We start from the raw sequence: 18,270 nt of genomic DNA on the forward strand, positions 1-18,270 counted from the left end.
CACAGCCCAGTCGCCAGCGTCCAACTGCGAACACGCGCACGCACAACGCTCATCCTCGGACACAGCCACGCGCACGCACAAGGCTCGTCCTCGTTCTCGTCTTCGCGCAGCCGCATTCCGGAGGCAGAAGATGGCGACCCAGGAACAGGAGGAAGAAGAGGGTGAAGATTATATGTCGGATGCTTTTATAAATTTTGAGTAAGCTATCCTTCAGGGTTCTGGGATTGGGCCTCAACCGGAATGGTCATTGTGGTGAAACATGAACGATATTGCAGCCGGCACGTCGTCTGCCGGTGTTAGACCCGCCCCTTACGGTGACGAGTTCTGCCTCTTCCACTAACTTCGCAGCCTGGCCTGAAGCAGTTTGTCTTGATGTCCTCGGCCGCGCAGTGCTTGCTTCCTGCTGCTCAGTGTTAAGGAAAATGACAGCTGAACTTAGACTCAAAAGTTTGTCATTGCATATTCCATGACGCCCACCCCCAGTCTTGAGTAACCCCATTCTCACATTTATTTCCCCGTAAAATACTCTCACTCTCATGTCCATTAATTCCCCGATTTTCCCATCACCCACTTAAACTAGGAGTGATTTGTAGCTGCCAATTAAGCGGCCAACCTGGGTGTCTTAACGATGTGGAGGAAATCAGTGCAGTTAGAATCAGGTACACAAGACATTGTGTAGATGCTAGGAAACGAGCAGCATACACAAACTGCCGGATGAACTCAGCAAGTCAGACAGCATCTATGGAGGTACATAGACAATAGATGTTTCTCACTGAGATCCTTCATCAGGATTGGAAAGGAAGGGGGTGAGGTTTTCTCCAGCCCTGATGAAGGGTCTCAGCCCAAAGCATCAATTGTTTATTCCCCTCAATAGACGTTGCCTTATTTGCTGAGTTCCTCCAGCATTTTGTGTGTGTTGCAGTCAGGATCAGATTTATTATCACCGACTCCTAAAATGACTTGAAGTTTGTTGTCTTGCGACATCAAAGACAAAATATGCAAACTCCACAGTGACGGAACCTGAAGTCAGGATGAAACCTTGCTCATCGAGTAGTGAATCAGCAGCACTGACTGTGCTACCGGAATCTGTTACAGCTATGTTACAAGTCTGTGTCATACTTAGTAGAAACTATTTGCTTACAGTTATACCAGAGTCTTCTCTAACAATGAAAGACTTAATAGTTATCATAGGCAACTGTGGAAAACTGCTGCTGAATTCCCACAAGGTGAATAAATAAATGTTATTTAATTAATGCCGATTCAGAGTGTAGTGTTAACAAATTTGCCAGGAGAACTCCTTCCTTTTCTTTTGAATAATGTAATCACATCTTTATTGTTACTTAACATGTTACAGTTCTGTCCCAAAGCTGCTAATGATGCTGAGAAATGAACATTTATTGCCTTTTATTAGTTGAAATTTAGACCATTGTTGGCACAGTGAATATTTAACCATGAAGTCAAGGAATTTTGCAAACCCTTTATTATAAATGTTTGGGTCTTGACTGAAGATTTGTGTCGAGTAATAACCTAAAGCAGAATAACACAGCTTCGGAGAAATACAGTGGAGATTAATTGGTACGGTATCACAGGTAAAGGACTTGGGATTATTCTCTTTAGAGCAATATTTGTTATGGGCCTCCTTATAGAGTTGATCAGATATACTTACTGAATTAAGAAGAGTCATAAAGCATAGAAACAGTCCCTTCAGGTCAATTGCTGACCAAGATGTCAAAATGAGCCGGTCCTATTTACGTTCGTACCTGCAGAGGTCCATATTCCTCTCTGCCTTCTCCTGTATCTGTTCAAATATCTTTTAAGAATTGTATGTGTATATGCTTCTATAGCTTCCTGTGGCACCTCTTTCCATATACCCACTGCCCACTATCTGAAAAAATACCCTTCGGGTCCCTTTTAAATCTTTCCCCTCCTACCTCAAACATATGTCCTCTAGTCCTAGACTTCCATATCCTGGGAAAATGACCTTATCTGTGCCCCTCATGATTTTATACAACTCTTTCAACCTCTTATGCTCCAGGAAAAAGGCCCAGACTATCCAGTCTCTTATAACTCAATCCCTCTCCTCCTGGTAACATCCTTGTGAATTTTTTATGCATCCTTTCCAGCTCAGTGACATCCTATAGCTGGGCAACCAGAATTACACAAATCATACTATTTGCTTTGGTAGAGTGGAGAAAAGGTGGTGTTGATAATTGGAAGAATTGATTTAAGGTTCCGGCCAAGAATCAAAGGGAAGATAATGAAAGTAAACTGATTTTAATGTGCCCATAGACAGGATGTCAAGCCAGGACTGGTAAAGGTGGAAAAAGTGAAAAGGCACCAGGAGAAAAAACCTGAGCAGGAAAAGACCCAGAAAAGAGTGAGTCGTGAAGAGGAAAGGCGTGAGTCCATGCTACAGTGCTCGTTGGGAAGTGAAAATAAAGGCTTTGCATTGCTTCAGAAGATGGGGTATAAAGAAGGCCGAGGACTTGGCAGGAATGGTGTGTATCCAGTAATCTTCTGCTACACTTGAACCATTTTTCAGAAGTTGTATGTCTAAGCTGCAGCATGAATTAATCAAATGAATTTATCACTGCTTTAATGGTCCATTATTTTAAGGATCAGCTAGAATGTGTGTTTTCATAAATGGTAAAATATCCCAAGGTAAATCATTCAGTATAAAGTAAGCTGATAAAATAGACATAAAATGTATCTCTATCGATCTATGATGTGTAGTGATGTCAAAGGAGAGAATTGAATATTAACTTACCTCTGCTTTACTCCCATGTGTTGTTACTCAAGCAGGTGTAGGACGTTCATTTCCTTTGGCTTCAATTAGATCATCACATATCCACATCTTAATGTGCCAATTCACCTTGATGTCATAGTGTTTTAACAAAAATCTTCCACCCCTGCCTCTGAAATTTCTGTTATCCTTTTACGCCTTTTCTCATTCCTCTGTGGCATTTTCTCCAAGATTAACATACCTTTCCAACGACGTTTGTGAAACAAAGCCTATCATCATGATAGCCCATTGTGGCTGTACCCGCTGTTCTAAAATGTTGTCCAATTAATGCCACTCCTTTGTTTTGCATACAGGCCTGCAGTGATTAAGCATTTTGACATCTATCTCACACCCTTTTGAACATCACTGTCAATTTTTCCTCCATCATTATTTTAGATATTATATTCCTGATTAGCAGAACTTGTAGGGCTCACAAAGTGGAAGTACGGGGGGGTGGTTGCTGAGTACATGGAATACCCTGCCGGGGTGGTGATAGAGCCAGATACGTTTGATGAACTCTAAGGAGCTCTTAGATAGGCACATGGATGATAGCTTGATCTTAGAGTAGGTTATAAGGTCAGCACAATATCCTGGACCAAAGGGCCCGTAGTGTGCTGTAGTCGTCTATGTTCTGAGGAAGCATTGTTAAAAAAAATAAATGCACACTTTGCCTGCTGAATTCATAGAAACATAGAAAACCTACAGCACAATACAGGCCCTTTGGCCCACATAGCTGTGCCAGGCATGTCCTTACCTTCGAAATTACCTAGGGTTACCCTTAGCCCTCTATTTTTGAGCTCCATGTACCTGTCCAGGAGTCTCTTAAAAGACCCTATCGTATCCGCCTCTACCACTGTTGCCGGCAGCCCATTCCACGCACTCACCACTCTCTGTGTAAAAAAAAACTTACCCCTGACATCTCCTGTGTACCTTCTTGCAAGCACCTTAAAACTGTACCCCCTCGTGCTAACCATTTCAGCCCTGGGAAAAGCCTCATTAGTTCAATGAGTAAATTAAAACAAAAATCCAGACCACAACACCACACCTTCTGTGGTGCTATCTGATCAGCTAGGCACTTCAGTATTTTCTGCTTCTGTGCTTAATGGACTCGTATTCTTTCAAATCCTGTCACGTGGCACTATATAGAGAATTTTGTAGGGCAGAAACAGGCCTTTCATCTCAGCTGATCCATGCCAGTATTTACAGCAGTCTGGACTTGTATTGCAGCTACTCCTCGTGGTATCAAACACCACATTTTGGCCATTCTGCGTGTAGTGGTTTATTTATAATGGCTACAATATTAAACCATGTAAATCATGCAGTGTAAATTAATATCATGAAAAATTGGCCTAATCACAAAGAGAGTTTAAATAATATTTTACGATAGAGATCAGGAGTTACTGACGTGATAACATTAAAATCTTAAGTGTCACCTTTACTTTTGCAGGATCTGGAATTGTTGAACCCATCCCTCTGCAGATCAAAAAAGGTTTGTTAAAAGCAGTTTGATGTGAATTTTTGGATTGGATTGTTATTTTTATTTATATATGGGATGTGAATGATGTTGGCAAAGATTTATTACCACCCTTTATAGTCCTTGACAAGGTAGGCACAGTGTGTCATCTTGAACTGCTGCCCAGTGGTACTGTTAAGTAGGAGGCTTCAGGATTAAAGATTAAAAATTAGCTTTATTTATCACACATACATTGAAACATACAGTGAAATGCATTGTTTGTGTCAACAACCAGCAAAGTCTGAGGATGTGCTGGGGGCACCCTCCAAATGTCAACATGCTTCTGACTCCAAGATGGTCTGCCCACAACTTATTAACCCCTTCATCAGGACTTGACCTGAAACATTGACCATTTATTCCTCACCATTGACCTGCTGAGTTTCTCCAGCATTTTATGCCCAACATCTGCAGAATCTCTTGTGTTTAGAGTAAATATTAAGGAGCTTTACAAAGAGAGAACAAACCAAACTGAATTAGAAGGGTGGGGTGGGGAGTAAGATAACATCCAAGTACCATCTTTGACATAAGCAAATTATCACGTGTACGAAAGTAGAGGAAGCTTAACTGAAAACATCATCAAGTCTGGTTTTGAGAAGGTATTTAAAAGTGGAGAGAACTTGGGTCATCCAGAAAATAGATCCAAAATAGGCAAAGATCTATTACCCACAATTAAGGTTAAACTAATAGTTGGTATTTATTAAAAAAGGTGTTTCACAAATACCCCAGTAAGATCACTGCATTTTTTTAATCAGGCAGGTAGGATAAGGAAGTTAATGATGCTTAAGATCTTGAAGAATATTCAGTAAGAGCAGAACATAATTGCTTTGCATTTCCTCCTCCTCCTGAGGAACATTAGTTTTCTGAGGCAACACCACAAAATGCTGGAGAAGCTCAGCAGGTCTTCAGCCTCTAGAAATCAACAGTCAACATTTCGGTCCAAGACCCTTCGTCAGGACAGAAAAGGAAAGAGGAAGACGCCAGAATTAAAAGGTGGGGGGGGAGGGGAAGGAGGATAGCTAGAAGGTGATAAGTGAAGCCAGATGAGTAGGAAAAGTAAAGGGTTGGAGAGGAAGGAATCTGATAGGAGAGGATAGTGGCCCACAGGAGAAAGGAAAGGAGGAGGGGCACCAGGGGGAGGTGAGAAGAGGTAAGGGGCCATGGTGGAGAACAGAAGAGGGGGAGGCAGAAGGAATTCTTTTTAACCAGAAGAAGAAATCCATATCCATGCCATCAGGTTGGAGGCTACCCAGACAGAATATAAGGTGTTGCTCTTCCTCCCTGAGGTGGTCTCATTGTGGCACAAGAGAGGAGGCTAAGGACTGACAAGTCAGAGTGGGAATTAAAATGTTGGGCCACTGGGAAGTTCGCTTTTGGTGGATGGAGTGGGGTGGTCGATGAAGCGGTCTCAATTTACAACAGGTCTCAGCAATATAGAGGAGGCCGTATCAGGAGCACTGGATAACCCCAGTGGATTCACAGGTAAAGTGTTGTCTCACCTGGAAAGACTGTTTGGGGCCCTGAATGGAGGCAAGGGAGGAGGTGAATGGGCAACTTGGCCGTTTGCAGGGATAAATGCCAGGAGGGAGATTAGTGGGGAGGAATAAATGGTCTCAGGGTCAACGATACTGCTTGCAAACTTGTTGCAGTGCTTGTGTTTGATTGACTGAAATACAAATTTTTTTCTTAAACCTTTAAAGGACGTGGCGGGATTGGCCATGAATTAGCTAAGAAACGGAAAGCTGAGGAAAGGATGGAATATCGAAAGCGATTGATGCAAGTCAAAAAGCAGGCAGAGAAGGCTGCCTTTAATGATTATAGGTACAGTATATGACTACCTGATATATTTATTTAATACAAAGCATGAATTTATAGAAACAATTTAACCCATAATATTTTAAGGTGGAAACATAACTTGTTTCCAATAGGAACCAAACCCTGGTCACTGAACATGAACCAGATGGGACCCAACAATTTGTGTCAGCTTCTGGTCACCTCTACATTCAGTGCCATGTATTCGGCCTTCCTCAGCCTAGATGGAAAGACAACCCCATCCCTAATAACCTTGTGGGTGTTAGCATTGTCATTATCGATATCATTTCAAATTATTATAGCTACAGTGATGATTGGGGATAGAAAAACTTTTAAGTTCTTGTACACAGGCAGAGTTCAGACTGAGAATGGTCTGACTGACTTGAGGATGGGTTTTAAATTTATACCCAAGCAGACTATCAATGAGAATTGCTTGCAAATTTGTCCCTTTCTAGTTGTGTCTGTCCAGCCCTGTGGTGACAGGAGCATCACCCTTGTAAGACGGTATCAAGCTAACTTTACATTGGTAGATTCCAATACTGGGGAGGACATGTCTACAAATTTTAAAAAATGGCTTTTATATGTTATCACCATTTTTCATTGGCCCAAAATTCTGACGTTGTGACATCTGGAAATATACTCAGTGGCCTCTTTATTAAATACCTCCTGTACCTAATAAAAATGGCCACTGAGTGTACGATCATGGTCTTCTGCTACTGTAGCTTATCAACTTCAAGGTCCGGCGTGTTGTGCATTCAGAGATGCTCTTTTGTGCACCACTGTTGTAAATGAGGTTATTTGAGTTACTGTCACCTTCCCATTAGCTCGAACTAGTCTGGCCAGTCTCCTCTGACCTCCCTCATTAACCAGGCATTTTCATCTACAGAACTGCTGCTCACTGGATATTTTTTGTTTCTCGCACCATTTTCTGTCAATTCTAGAGACTGTTGTGTGTGAAAATCCCAAGAGATCAGATTCTGAGATATTCAAAGCACTCTGTCATTCCACGATCAAAGTTACTTAGATCACATTTCGTCCCCATTCGGATGTTTGATGTGAACTATAACTGAATGTCTACATGCTTATGTGCCTTGAGTTGCTGCGGCATAATTAGCTGATTAGATAATTTGCATTAGCAAGGAGATGTACGGGTGCACCTAATAAAGTGGCGATTGAGTGTATTAGCACATTGTAAGACAAATTCCCATTGCCTTGTACAAAGTTTGTAAGTATGGGGTGCACTGTTAACTACCTCTGAAGTATCAAGTAATTTCTGGATTTCCATGGTAACTACAAATGAACCCACTTCAGATATTTCACATTTTGAGGACCCTGATTTGGATCTAATTAATGATCTTATTGTGAAATTCAAACTTAGAAAGCCAGAAAGGGAAGAATTGATACTGTGGAGTCTCACTCTCTCAATTTACTTACTAATAGAGAGTTTTTCTTATATTTTTTCTTTCTATACCTTTTCCCATATAAATTAATTCTTGTTTCCACTCAGTGGCCACTTTATTAGGTACAACTATACACCAGCTTGTTAAGTCAAATATCTAATCAGCCAATCGTGGCAGCAATGCAGTGCATAAAAAGCATGCAGAAATGGTCAAGAGGTTCAGTTGTTGTTCAGACCAAACATCAGAAAGGGGAAGGAATGTGATCCAAGTAACTTTGACCGTGGAGTGGTTGTTGGTGGACAGATAAGGGTTGGTTGAGTATCCCAGAATCTGCTGATCTCCTGAGATTTTCACACATAACAGTCTCCAGAGTTTTCAGAGAATGGCCCTAGAAACAAAATATGTCCAGTGAGCAGCAAATCGTAAACAAGAGATTCTGCAGATGCTGCAATCCAGAACAAAAACAAATTGCTGGAGCAACTCAGCCAGTCGGGGAGCATCGTCAACTGTTTGTTCATTTCCATAGATGGTGCTTGACCTGCCGAGTTCCTTCAGCATTTTGTGTGTGCTGCTCCAGTGAGCGGCAGTTCTGTGGATGAAAATGCCTTGTTAATGAGAAAGGTCAGAGGAGAATGCCCAGCCTGGTTCAAGCTGCCAGGAAGACAGCAGTAGCTCGAATAAATTACACGTTACAACAGTGGTGTGCAGAAGAGCATCTCTGAATGCACATCACATCGAACCTTGAAGTGGATGGGCAACAGAGGCAGAAGACTGAGCACATATTCAGTGGCCACCTTCTTAGGTACAGGAGTTACTTAATACAGTGCCCACTGAGTGTATATCTTTCTGTGTCTAATCTAATGCTTTATTCACCCTATTGCTACTTACTAAATCCTATTATTTAAATATTTAAACAGAGTAAGACTGAACCCTGTTGTTTATCAATATTCACTGCCTCACATTACACTATTATCTGTTTACATTTCATATCCAAAAATAATATAGCCTGAAAGCTGAAAGCATCTCCCATGCACTATGACCTGATTCAGTCAAATTTTGGGGCATTGTATTTCCTCCTCCTCAAAACTATTCACAGCACATCCAGTTGCACCAAATGTATAAATGCCACTTGGTCTAAAGCACTATATCAGTTGTACAGATTCCAGATAATTTAACCCATACAGAATCCAGTAACTAGTCTATTGCATCCTATCCACTCTGTCAATTGTACTGACTCGAGCCAGTATAGCCTATTGTACAGAGTTCATTGGCTATAACCCACCCCATCATTTTATCAATTTCAGCCATTATAATTCATTCAATATATTATACTAGCATGTCAGTGTCCTCACAAAGAAGGCACGAAGCACTTCTACATTCTTGTAAGTTTACATAGATTTGTCATGTCATCTAAGACTATGACAAATTTCTATAGATGCCGTGCTAGCTATCCCTGACCAGTCTCTGCCTCTCTAATTTCAATTGGGTTGTTTTATTCTTTTCCCCTTTTTACGTTCTAGGGTACGTTTCAGATTCAAAAAGGACCAAAGTCAGATGGAAAGTGATTTACGGAAGAGCCAGTTTGCCTGTCAACAACTGGATGAAAAGAAGGTAAACCAATTTTCTGCAGTTTTTTTGCTGAACTGTACCCCTCCCCCCATATCACTTGTAAGCTTTGGATGGTGAAAATCAGTCAGTCTTGTTGAATAGTTCAGTTCATTTTGGGGAGAGTATTCTAGGTTTCCACAACTTCCCATGGATTCCTGATTTCTTCTTCCATACCAGCTTTGATGTTTAGTTTACGTCCTTTTGTCCCACGCTGCCCAATTACACCCATGTGACCAGAAGCAGAATAGCTCTGAAGCCCATCCAATTGGCCTGGGTGCAAGGTTGGATCACACTGGGCAGCAAGCCGATTTGAAGAAATCGAGAGTGGCCTCAGGCTGGGGGGACAAAGTCTGGGCCAGAGCGAGTTGCTAGGCGGCATGTTTTAGGCTTTCGCTGTAGTGGTGCCTGGGTCCTAGTGTGAGGCACCATGTGCTTTTTGGACAATTTACACGATCAAAGACAAGACTCTCTCTCTCCCCCCCCCAACCCTACCCCTCACAACCCCTTACCCACCTCTCTGCCCCCCCAGTGCGCCTGCCCCTCCCTCCCTCCCTCTCCCCCCTCTCTCTCTCTCTCTCTCTCTCTCTCTCTCTCTCTCTCTCTCCTCCTCTTCTCCTCTCCCCCCCCCCCCCCTAATGTGATGGACTGATACTGAGGCTCATGCCTACTCTTGGCTTCAGATTCATGCTCTCATTTTGGGTCAGGATGTTGTTGCTCACTACTATTGTTTGCTTGATTTGTGTTTTTCTTCCCCTTTCTCTGCACATCGGGTGTGGGTCTTTTTTTTTTGTTGGGTCCTTTTTGGTTTTTTCCTTTGTGGCTGCTTGTAAGCAAACAAATCTCAAAGTTGTATAACTTATACATTCTTTGATAATAAATGTACTTTGCAATCTTGAAATCTTTGAATCATACTTGAAAGATGAAGAAGTAAATGAAGTTGTCTTGTGAACTGTCTGCAGTTCACTGACACCATCGCTTCCAGTCCTGATGAAGGGTCTAAGCTCAAAACATCAACTGCTTATTCTCCTTCATAGATGCTACCAATTTGCTGAGTCCCTGCAGCATTTTGTGTGTGTTGCTGTGGATTTCCAGCACCTGCAGAATCTCTTGTGTTTGCAAGTTCATTGCATGCATAGCAATACAATGTGGCATGCATTAGCATTCTGTAAAACAATGTGCAAAGAGTAAAGTTAGTTTTTGTGAATGTGCATTTGTGTAAGAGCATACAGCTGTTTAACTTTTATTTCTTTCTAAATGTTCTTCCTCACTTTTTTGCACAGGGTTTAGATATCCCAGAGAAAACATGGTATTGGCTGCCCACTAATAATGAGGAAGAAGATGACGAGGATGAATCAGATGTTCAGAAGTTTGAAACAGTATGGGAATTTTCACTGTATCTTTCTTAATCTTCAAGCTATATTGTAATTTTAGAATAAGTTGTACTATCTAATGGACAACACTAAGAATTGATCTTGAGGTATCTTCCAGTCAGTTAACTGCCAGTTTAACTTCAATCATCAACAGTGTAGAGCAGCGTTTCTCAATCAGGGTTCCGCGAGAGTTCGCTAGCATTTGCGCAAGAGGTAGTAATTTTTAAAAAATAAACATCGTTTTTTGAATGGTGCAACTCACAATGCTAGCGTTCACAGTGGTGGGCAGTGACTGAGCAGCCCTGTTTGCAATCTCATTAGAGGTCTCTCAGCCCAGTATGGCAGTGCACAATGGGACCACGTTTATTTGGTTGAGCCCATCCTTGGTTTTTGACATGAGTTGGTCTAGAGCAGCCTTTCTCAACCTTTTTTCTCTGGAGGAACCCAGGAAATAATTTTCAGGTCTCAGGGAACTCCTGCGTAACAATTATACCTACAGCTCAGGGTACATTAATATGATCATTAAGTTGTAGATATAGTCATCCAAGAATAATTCTGAATGCTCTTTTGAGTAGAGAATGAATTTTTAGCCAACCTTCCTTGGAAAAAACAGACGGTTAAGCTTAGCTTACCTTTCTTGAACTTAATCTCTTTCTTTTTTAAAAACTCATAAGGCAAACACAATAAGTTTCTGTTAAATAACTGGCTTAAGCCAAAATGGGATTTAACTTTTCTAAAGGTAGATTTAATTTAAATAAAGGTTGTAGATTGATTTTAATTAATGCTATTTTACAACATGAACATTGACAATATTGAGTAGTGAAGTTACTAAAAACCATATGCCAAAGCAATATGAATAAAAATATAGCCTAAGACACAATTTTATACGAGACTTTGAAAAAACATTTTCCTAGTAAGCGACATGATCAGGCTCAAATATATGCCTAGCTTGTGAAACCCATGCTTGTTCTTTGCTGCACAAATACTCAATTCTGTGTCAAACTTGAGATAAGCACATATGGATTTCACCTTTAACTTGGTGAGCGCTATTCTTGCTCTTGATGCTTATCAAACAAGAAAATGCTTGCTCACACATGTAAGAATTTGAAAACTGCAGCAAAACATTCATTGCTTTCCTATGAATGGCAGGATACTCTTTCACAGAAATCCAGAACTTGTCAAGGGGCAGGTCAGTAAATCTCATCTTGAGTGCATGATCATACTGCAGCTCACAAAGTTCTTTGTCTTCTCTCAAAGTCAAGTTCTCAGGCTGAGCAGAAGTTTCAGAGAAAGGGTCCCTCACCCAGTCATACACTTGTGTTGAATGGGAGAGAAAATGCTGTTCAATTTTGTTCTGCAGTTCTTCTACGTGGTTTTCAATAAAACTCAAAACTTTTTGATATCCTTCCTCACTCTCAAGCCCAAGCAGCTGTGGAAACATTTCAAGATTTCCTTTGTGCAGCATGATTTTTCTAAAGATTCAGTTTCCTTTTAAATCCAGGAATCTTGTCACTTGAAGTCGTAACATTTTTTCCAGGGCACTGCAGAGACTTGTTCAACTGGTTCATATGATGAAAGGGGAAGATGGGGGAGGCTGGCGTCATAGATCAAGTTGGGCGAGTCCACTCATTGCTGGGAAAGTGACTTCATGCTCCTCATCAGCTACCGTCCTCCCCTCCGTGCAATACAGCGCTCACTAATTATCAGCGGCCTCCTGATCTTGCGTCAAAGACCGAGAATGGACAACCAAATAAACAGTGTGCTACTGCGCACGGCCACACTGGGCTGGGAGACCCCTAACGAGGTTGCTCCCAGGGCGGTTTGGTCACTGCCCACCACCATGAGTGCTAGCTTTGCGTGTTGCACCAAGTTCAAAAACAATGTTTTGTTTTTAATCGTGATCTCTCGTGGAATCTCTGGTGACCTCTCGTGGAAACCCGGTTGAGAAACAATGGTCTAGATGGTTTTCTGCCATCAAATTTCTGAATGGACCATGAACACTAACTCACTATGTGTTCTCCCTTTGCACTACTGAATTTTTAGAAATACTCTATTTCTTTTGCAACCTATAGTATTTTTATACACTGCTGCTGCAAAACAACAGATTTCACAACATATGTTATTGATTATAAACCTGATAATGAAATCAACTGAGACGTGTCAATGAAGAGCATTTCATGTAGTATTCATCCTTCCCATATACATGAGTTATAGAGTACTACAGTGCAGAAACATGGTCCTTAGTCCTATCTAGTCCTTGCCAAACTGTTATTCTGCCTAATCCCATCGACTTGCACCTGAACCATAGCCCTCCATACTCCTCCCATCCATTTAGTTATCTGAATTTCAATAAACAAAAAACTAATGTAATAAATTAAATTTATGAATCAATTAGCAACTCATAGCATCCAAGGGAAAGTGGCAAAGTGGATTAAGAATATGTGCAGTGAGAAAAAGCAACAATTATTGGTTGTTGGGAGTTCCATATGGTTTGGTGCCAGGCTCCTTGTGGTCTACTGAAATGATTTAGACTTAATAATTCCAAAACTTTGTTTGACAGAAAGAAAGTTAAGTGCAGTGGATTCCGGTTAATTGGGACACTTCTGGACCAGTATATTTTGGCCCAATTAAGCAGCTGCCCCAATTAGCCGAAGGGCAAACTACTGTTTAATTGAGTAACAAGTTTTGTATTTAAATGAAATACAGGACAAATCAGAACACTACCAATACTACTAGAATATTGTAAAGTTATGTATTATTCCTGATAGTTATTGACGGAGGAATTCATCCAGTGTACACTGCTGTGTTCTTTTGATTGACTGTAAATGAACGAAGTCAGTGCAGACACCTACTACAGATAAAGGACTGCCTTCATACAATGCTGTCAGTAATTGCATCCTCCAAATAGTCACTTTCTTTTTAACATTCAAGATAATTGTCAATATCTTCAAATTCTTTATAGTTCCTAATTTATTGAAGTAGTGAAATCATTTCATTTTCACTCCTGGTCATTTCTGGTATCTTGAAGACTGAATGCTTGAAACTGCAGTGAGCAAAACAGTTGCAAATTATCTTGGTGCTACCAGTGACAAAATTCACTGCTTTTTGAAGACAAACACATGCTACTGACACTATGTGAACACTGTTTGCTCTAAGCACGGTGTAGTATCTAACAGCCACACAAGTACATGCAACTGACGCTAGTTAAAAACTGTTCAGCGGCAGTCTCCTGTGACCCTGTCCCAATTATTTGGTTCCATTGGTCCCATTGCAGCCTTCATTATGGTTGACCTCAACTTCTTCCTCCAGTGGCTTTTCATTGCTGCTAGCTGGGTAGGACAGCCGTCACCCAGTTCTACACACATCTATCCACTTGAAACCAGGGAATCCCCTGCAATGGCTTCTTTTTCTGTTTCTGCCCTGTCACTTCTGTTGCTCCCCAAAGGCTGTGTCCTTGGTGCTATCTGTTTCTCATCTACATGTTAACATCATCAGAAAGCAAAGTGTCCATTACTGTGTGTGCTGTGACAGCAGCAAGCTCTACCTTTTGGAAATCTAGCCTGGCATTCAGGACTAAATGAGCAAAAACTTCCTCCAGCAAATTTCCGGGAAGACAAACCTTGTCTTCAGTCCAATCACAAATGCCATTCTGATTGTCTTGTATGGTGGTCCTATGAGGAAGCTGAATCAGAATGGGCCCTATACTCACCATTTATTTGGAGATACAGCACAGTAACAGGCCCAGCGAGCCCATGCCACCCAATTACACCCATGTGACTAATTAACCTAAAGAACTGTACATCTTTGGGATGTGGGAGGAAACCGAAGCATTTGGAGCAAAACTACAAGGTCATGGGGAGAACAGACAAGCTCTTTACAAACAGCAGCAGAGTTCCGATCTGACTGAAATAGGTTTCTGAAAGGTCGCCACAGGATAGACGGTGAGTGTATGTTTCTCCTTGTGGGGAATCTAGACCTGGGGATATAGTTTTAGAATAAGGATTCTTGGAGCTTGCTCTGCTTTAATTTAATTGGCGACATCCTGCCCTCTATATTTCATATTCCCAAAGGCCATTGAGCCAGGAATTATTCTCTTCTCACCTCACTGTAATGTGTAAGGACTTGGTAAACCACATCAGGTACATACAAATTATCCAGTTTATCCAGTTGTAAAATAATCATAGAGCAATACAGCCCTTTGACCCAATGGATCCTTGTCAATCAAGGTACCCACCTAGCTTTGGGCATATAAACCTCTAAATTCCTTCCCCCCTCAACCCCCACCAGACTCCATATACCTAAATATACCACTATTGTACCTACATCAACCACTTCCTCTGGCAGCTTATTCCATATACTCATTATATTTAAATAATTGCCCTTCAATTCCTTTTTAAATCTTCCCCTTCTCAACTCCCCTACCCTGCTGAACACTAACCATCCGCCTTATCTATGCCCTTTATGATTTTAAAAATCTCTATAATGTCACCTTCTAGTTCTTATAACAACATAACATGCTAATTGAAACAATGTTTTCTTGTTTCCAGACTGAAGAAAAGCTACAGGCAGTGACAGACTATCTCAGAAAGACCTATTTCTACTGTATTTGGTGTGCAATTTCCTACGAAGGTTAAAAAAAAAATTATATATATCTATTAGCTGCCATCAGAAAGTTTATAGATGAATGCATGGTTGTTTTCATACTGAATTAACAGTTTGTGTCACCTTTAATTGATGATTTAAGAATGGTAACAAAAATGTCACAATCAGCCCAGTACCACCTCAGACATTATCCAATGGTACTTTGAATGTATCCCAGATAATTTAACAAATACTCAGAAGTAATTCATCCTGTTTTGGGAGAATTCTTTGTGACCAATGTTTTAAATTTACTTTAAAAAAGATACTGGTGACTTTCACAGCCTTGTGCTGTCCTTAAGTAGTTTATTTGGTTTTTGAAGATGGTTTATAGAACCCAAAGTGTAGATAACCAAAGGCTAACCCACCAGTTGGAGGCAAGTGGTACAGGAGGCCACATTCTGGGGAATGCAGCGAGAGCAGTGAACTGTCAGGCAAATGTTGTCAATAAGCTTTTTGATCAGGATCTGTTAATAGAAGCCTAGAAGTTTACAACACAAAAGGCACATAATTGAGAGAAACTCAATTACTCAGAAAATTAGAATGTGGAACTTGCTAGTATGAAGAATAGTTGAGAAAAGCAGCATGGATCTATTTAAAGAGGTTCGAGATAAACATACAAGAAAGATTGTTGTTAGTGTTATATGAACAGGGATATGAGGAGACTTTTGTACAGAATAAGCAGTGTTACAGTTGCACTTTACATTGTATGTGACTTTCAGCTTCCATTTGCCCAAGACTTGCTCAGCAAGTTGAGGGGATGCTAAGCATTGCCAAATATACCTGCCTAGAAGATCAAACATGTTCTGAATGTTAGAGTAATTTTACATGTACACTGGTGACTCACCTGGTCCTGCAACCCAGCAATGCCTTTACAGGCAATCTTACCACGCCAAACTGTGAGCAGTCTGCACTGCAAGAGTGGGAGGTAGGGATTTATGCCGCAACACACACAAAATACTGGAGGAACTCAGCAAGCCGGGCAGCATCTATGGAGGGGTTGTTTATTTCCCTCCATAGGTGTTGCCTGACTTGCTGGGTTCCTCCAGCATTTTGTGTGTGTTGGTCAAGATTTCTGGCATCTGCAGAATCAGTTTCACCCCAGTGTGCACAACATTGGTTTCAGTAATGCACAATTTTAAAACATAGAACATAGACCACTATAGCACGGTACAGGTCCTTTGGTTTACAATGTTGTGCCAATCCTTTAACCTACTCTGAGGTCAATCTCTCCCTTTGTTCCCACATACTGTATCGCTCCATTTTTCTATTGCCCATGTGCTTATTTTAGAGTTTCTTAAATGTCCCCAATGTATCTGCCTCTACCACCACCCCTGGCAGTGTGTTCTTTGCACCCACCACTGTCTGTGTAAGAAAAAAAAGTTTTCCTCTGACATCCTCCCTATACTTCCCTTCAATCACCTTAAAATTAATAAATGTTTTCAAGAACTCTGGTGAGGCCACATCTGGAGTATTGCGTACAGTTCTGGTCGCCCCACTGTAGGAAGGATATTGAGGCTTTGTAGAGGGCGCAGAAGAGGTTTACCAGGATGCTGCCTAGTTTAGAGGGCATGTGCTATCATAAGGGGCTGGATAAACTTTGGTTGTTTTCTCCAGAGGCTGAGGGGAGATCTGATAGAGATTATGAGAGGAATAGATAGAGTGGACAGAGAGTATCTGTTTCCCAGTGTTGAAATATGGAATACCAGAGGGCATATATTGAAGGTGAGAGGGGGTAGGTTCGAGGGGGATGTGAGAGAGAAGTTTCTATTCAGAGAGTCATGGATGACTAGACTGTGCTGCCTGGTATGGTGGTAGAGGCAAATACATCAGAGGCTTATAAGAGACACTTGGATAGGCACATGGATGTAAAAATGGAAGGATATGGACATAGTGTAGATAGGAGGGATTAGTGTTTGTGTGTTTTTGATTGCTTTTTGGTTGGTTTGGCGTATCATTGTGGGCCAAATGACCTGTTCCTGTGCTGTACTCCTCTACGTTCTATCTCCTTTTACACTGATTCCATTGCAGAACAATTTCCCAGAAACACATCCTGAATGCCAGGCATAGTACCGGAATATTTCATCCTGTGTGTTATGACCGGATATTAGAGGCTAATTAGAAGATTGCTCTGCTTAAACACCTTCATTTCAGATGGTTAAATAAATAGTAGGATTTCAAAGGGGAGAGCCTTTCTCCACCTTCTGTCAAATACATAATGTAACATGTTTCTGCATTGCAATCAAAACAACTTCATTGACTGCAAAGCACTCTTTAGATTGTAAAGATCCTGTAGAAATAGATACCCCTTTTTTCTTGTTCTGATAAATGATGTTCTTGATTTTGAATTCCAGATGAGGAGGACCTGTGCAATAACTGCCCTGGAAATTGTGCTGCTGACCACTGCTGACTGCAGCTCAGAATGCTAATGGTAGCACTTGCACGCTGTACCGAAGCTGGAATGAAGCAATTTCTGAATGCAACCTCACAAAGCACACAGGTCATTACAGCTCTGAGGATTAGTGCATTTGGAGCCAATTCTACCTTCCGCTTTAAAAGAAAGTTGCTGAAAGATAAACTGTGCTAATTCCGCTGAAACTCAGCTGTCTCTCGCTTTCCCAAGTTTCATGACCAGCGGGCAACTGTACCTATTTCTTTCCTTTTTAAATATTTTAATGTGTTTATTGATCCACAGCAGGTAGTGTGATTTGCTTGTGGATGATTCACAGTGAGAGGTTTGGATGTAGTAATTATAACATTCATCAAACTTAACCTCAAAGTCATTCGGGGACTGATTGTGAGTAATTAATTTCAAATTCCTGATCAGCAAACTGTGTTTATCTTCATTATTAAAAAGTAACACTCAGTGAGTATTAGACATGATCTGGATATGAGATTGATGTTGTAATATGTGTTCATTTGTATTTTTACTCCAGTGCAGGTTTTGAGGCCGTGTATTCCCTACTGTTATTTTGCCATAAAATGTGTTTATTTAAGTTTTATGAATAAATGCTTTTTTTCCTTCTCATCTTTTCAATCCTTTTCCTGAAACTGAATAATAATGATGTAATGATATTTGTTCTTCCTTTTTACAACAAATAATCCAAAAAATAACATAATGACTATAAAGCACTAAAGTTGTGAAAGGTA

General features: G+C 40.9%; 1 protein-coding gene across 2 annotated transcripts; it reads left to right on the plus strand.

The window, feature by feature from the left end:
* Positions 1–68: 68 nt before the first annotated feature.
* Positions 69–18,148, plus strand: gpatch11 (G patch domain containing 11). 2 transcript variants are annotated; one of them, XM_072251017.1, is made up of 8 exons: positions 70–198; positions 2,290–2,498; positions 4,230–4,271; positions 5,993–6,113; positions 9,025–9,115; positions 10,393–10,488; positions 15,030–15,111; positions 17,475–18,148. In XM_072251017.1, exons 1-8 carry the CDS (start codon positions 131–133, stop codon positions 17,528–17,530), a joined length of 765 nt encoding a protein of 254 aa, XP_072107118.1. In that variant the 5' UTR covers positions 70–130; the 3' UTR covers positions 17,531–18,148. The 2 variants fall into 2 exon arrangements, with proteins under 2 accessions (XP_072107119.1, XP_072107118.1); XM_072251018.1 differs by lacking the exon at positions 15,030–15,111 and having other exon boundaries at positions 69–198.
* Positions 18,149–18,270: the final 122 nt, after the last annotated feature.

This window comes from Mobula birostris, chromosome 2 (genome assembly GCF_030028105.1).
Source record: "Mobula birostris isolate sMobBir1 chromosome 2, sMobBir1.hap1, whole genome shotgun sequence".
Classification (NCBI taxonomy): domain Eukaryota; kingdom Metazoa; phylum Chordata; class Chondrichthyes; order Myliobatiformes; family Myliobatidae; genus Mobula; species Mobula birostris.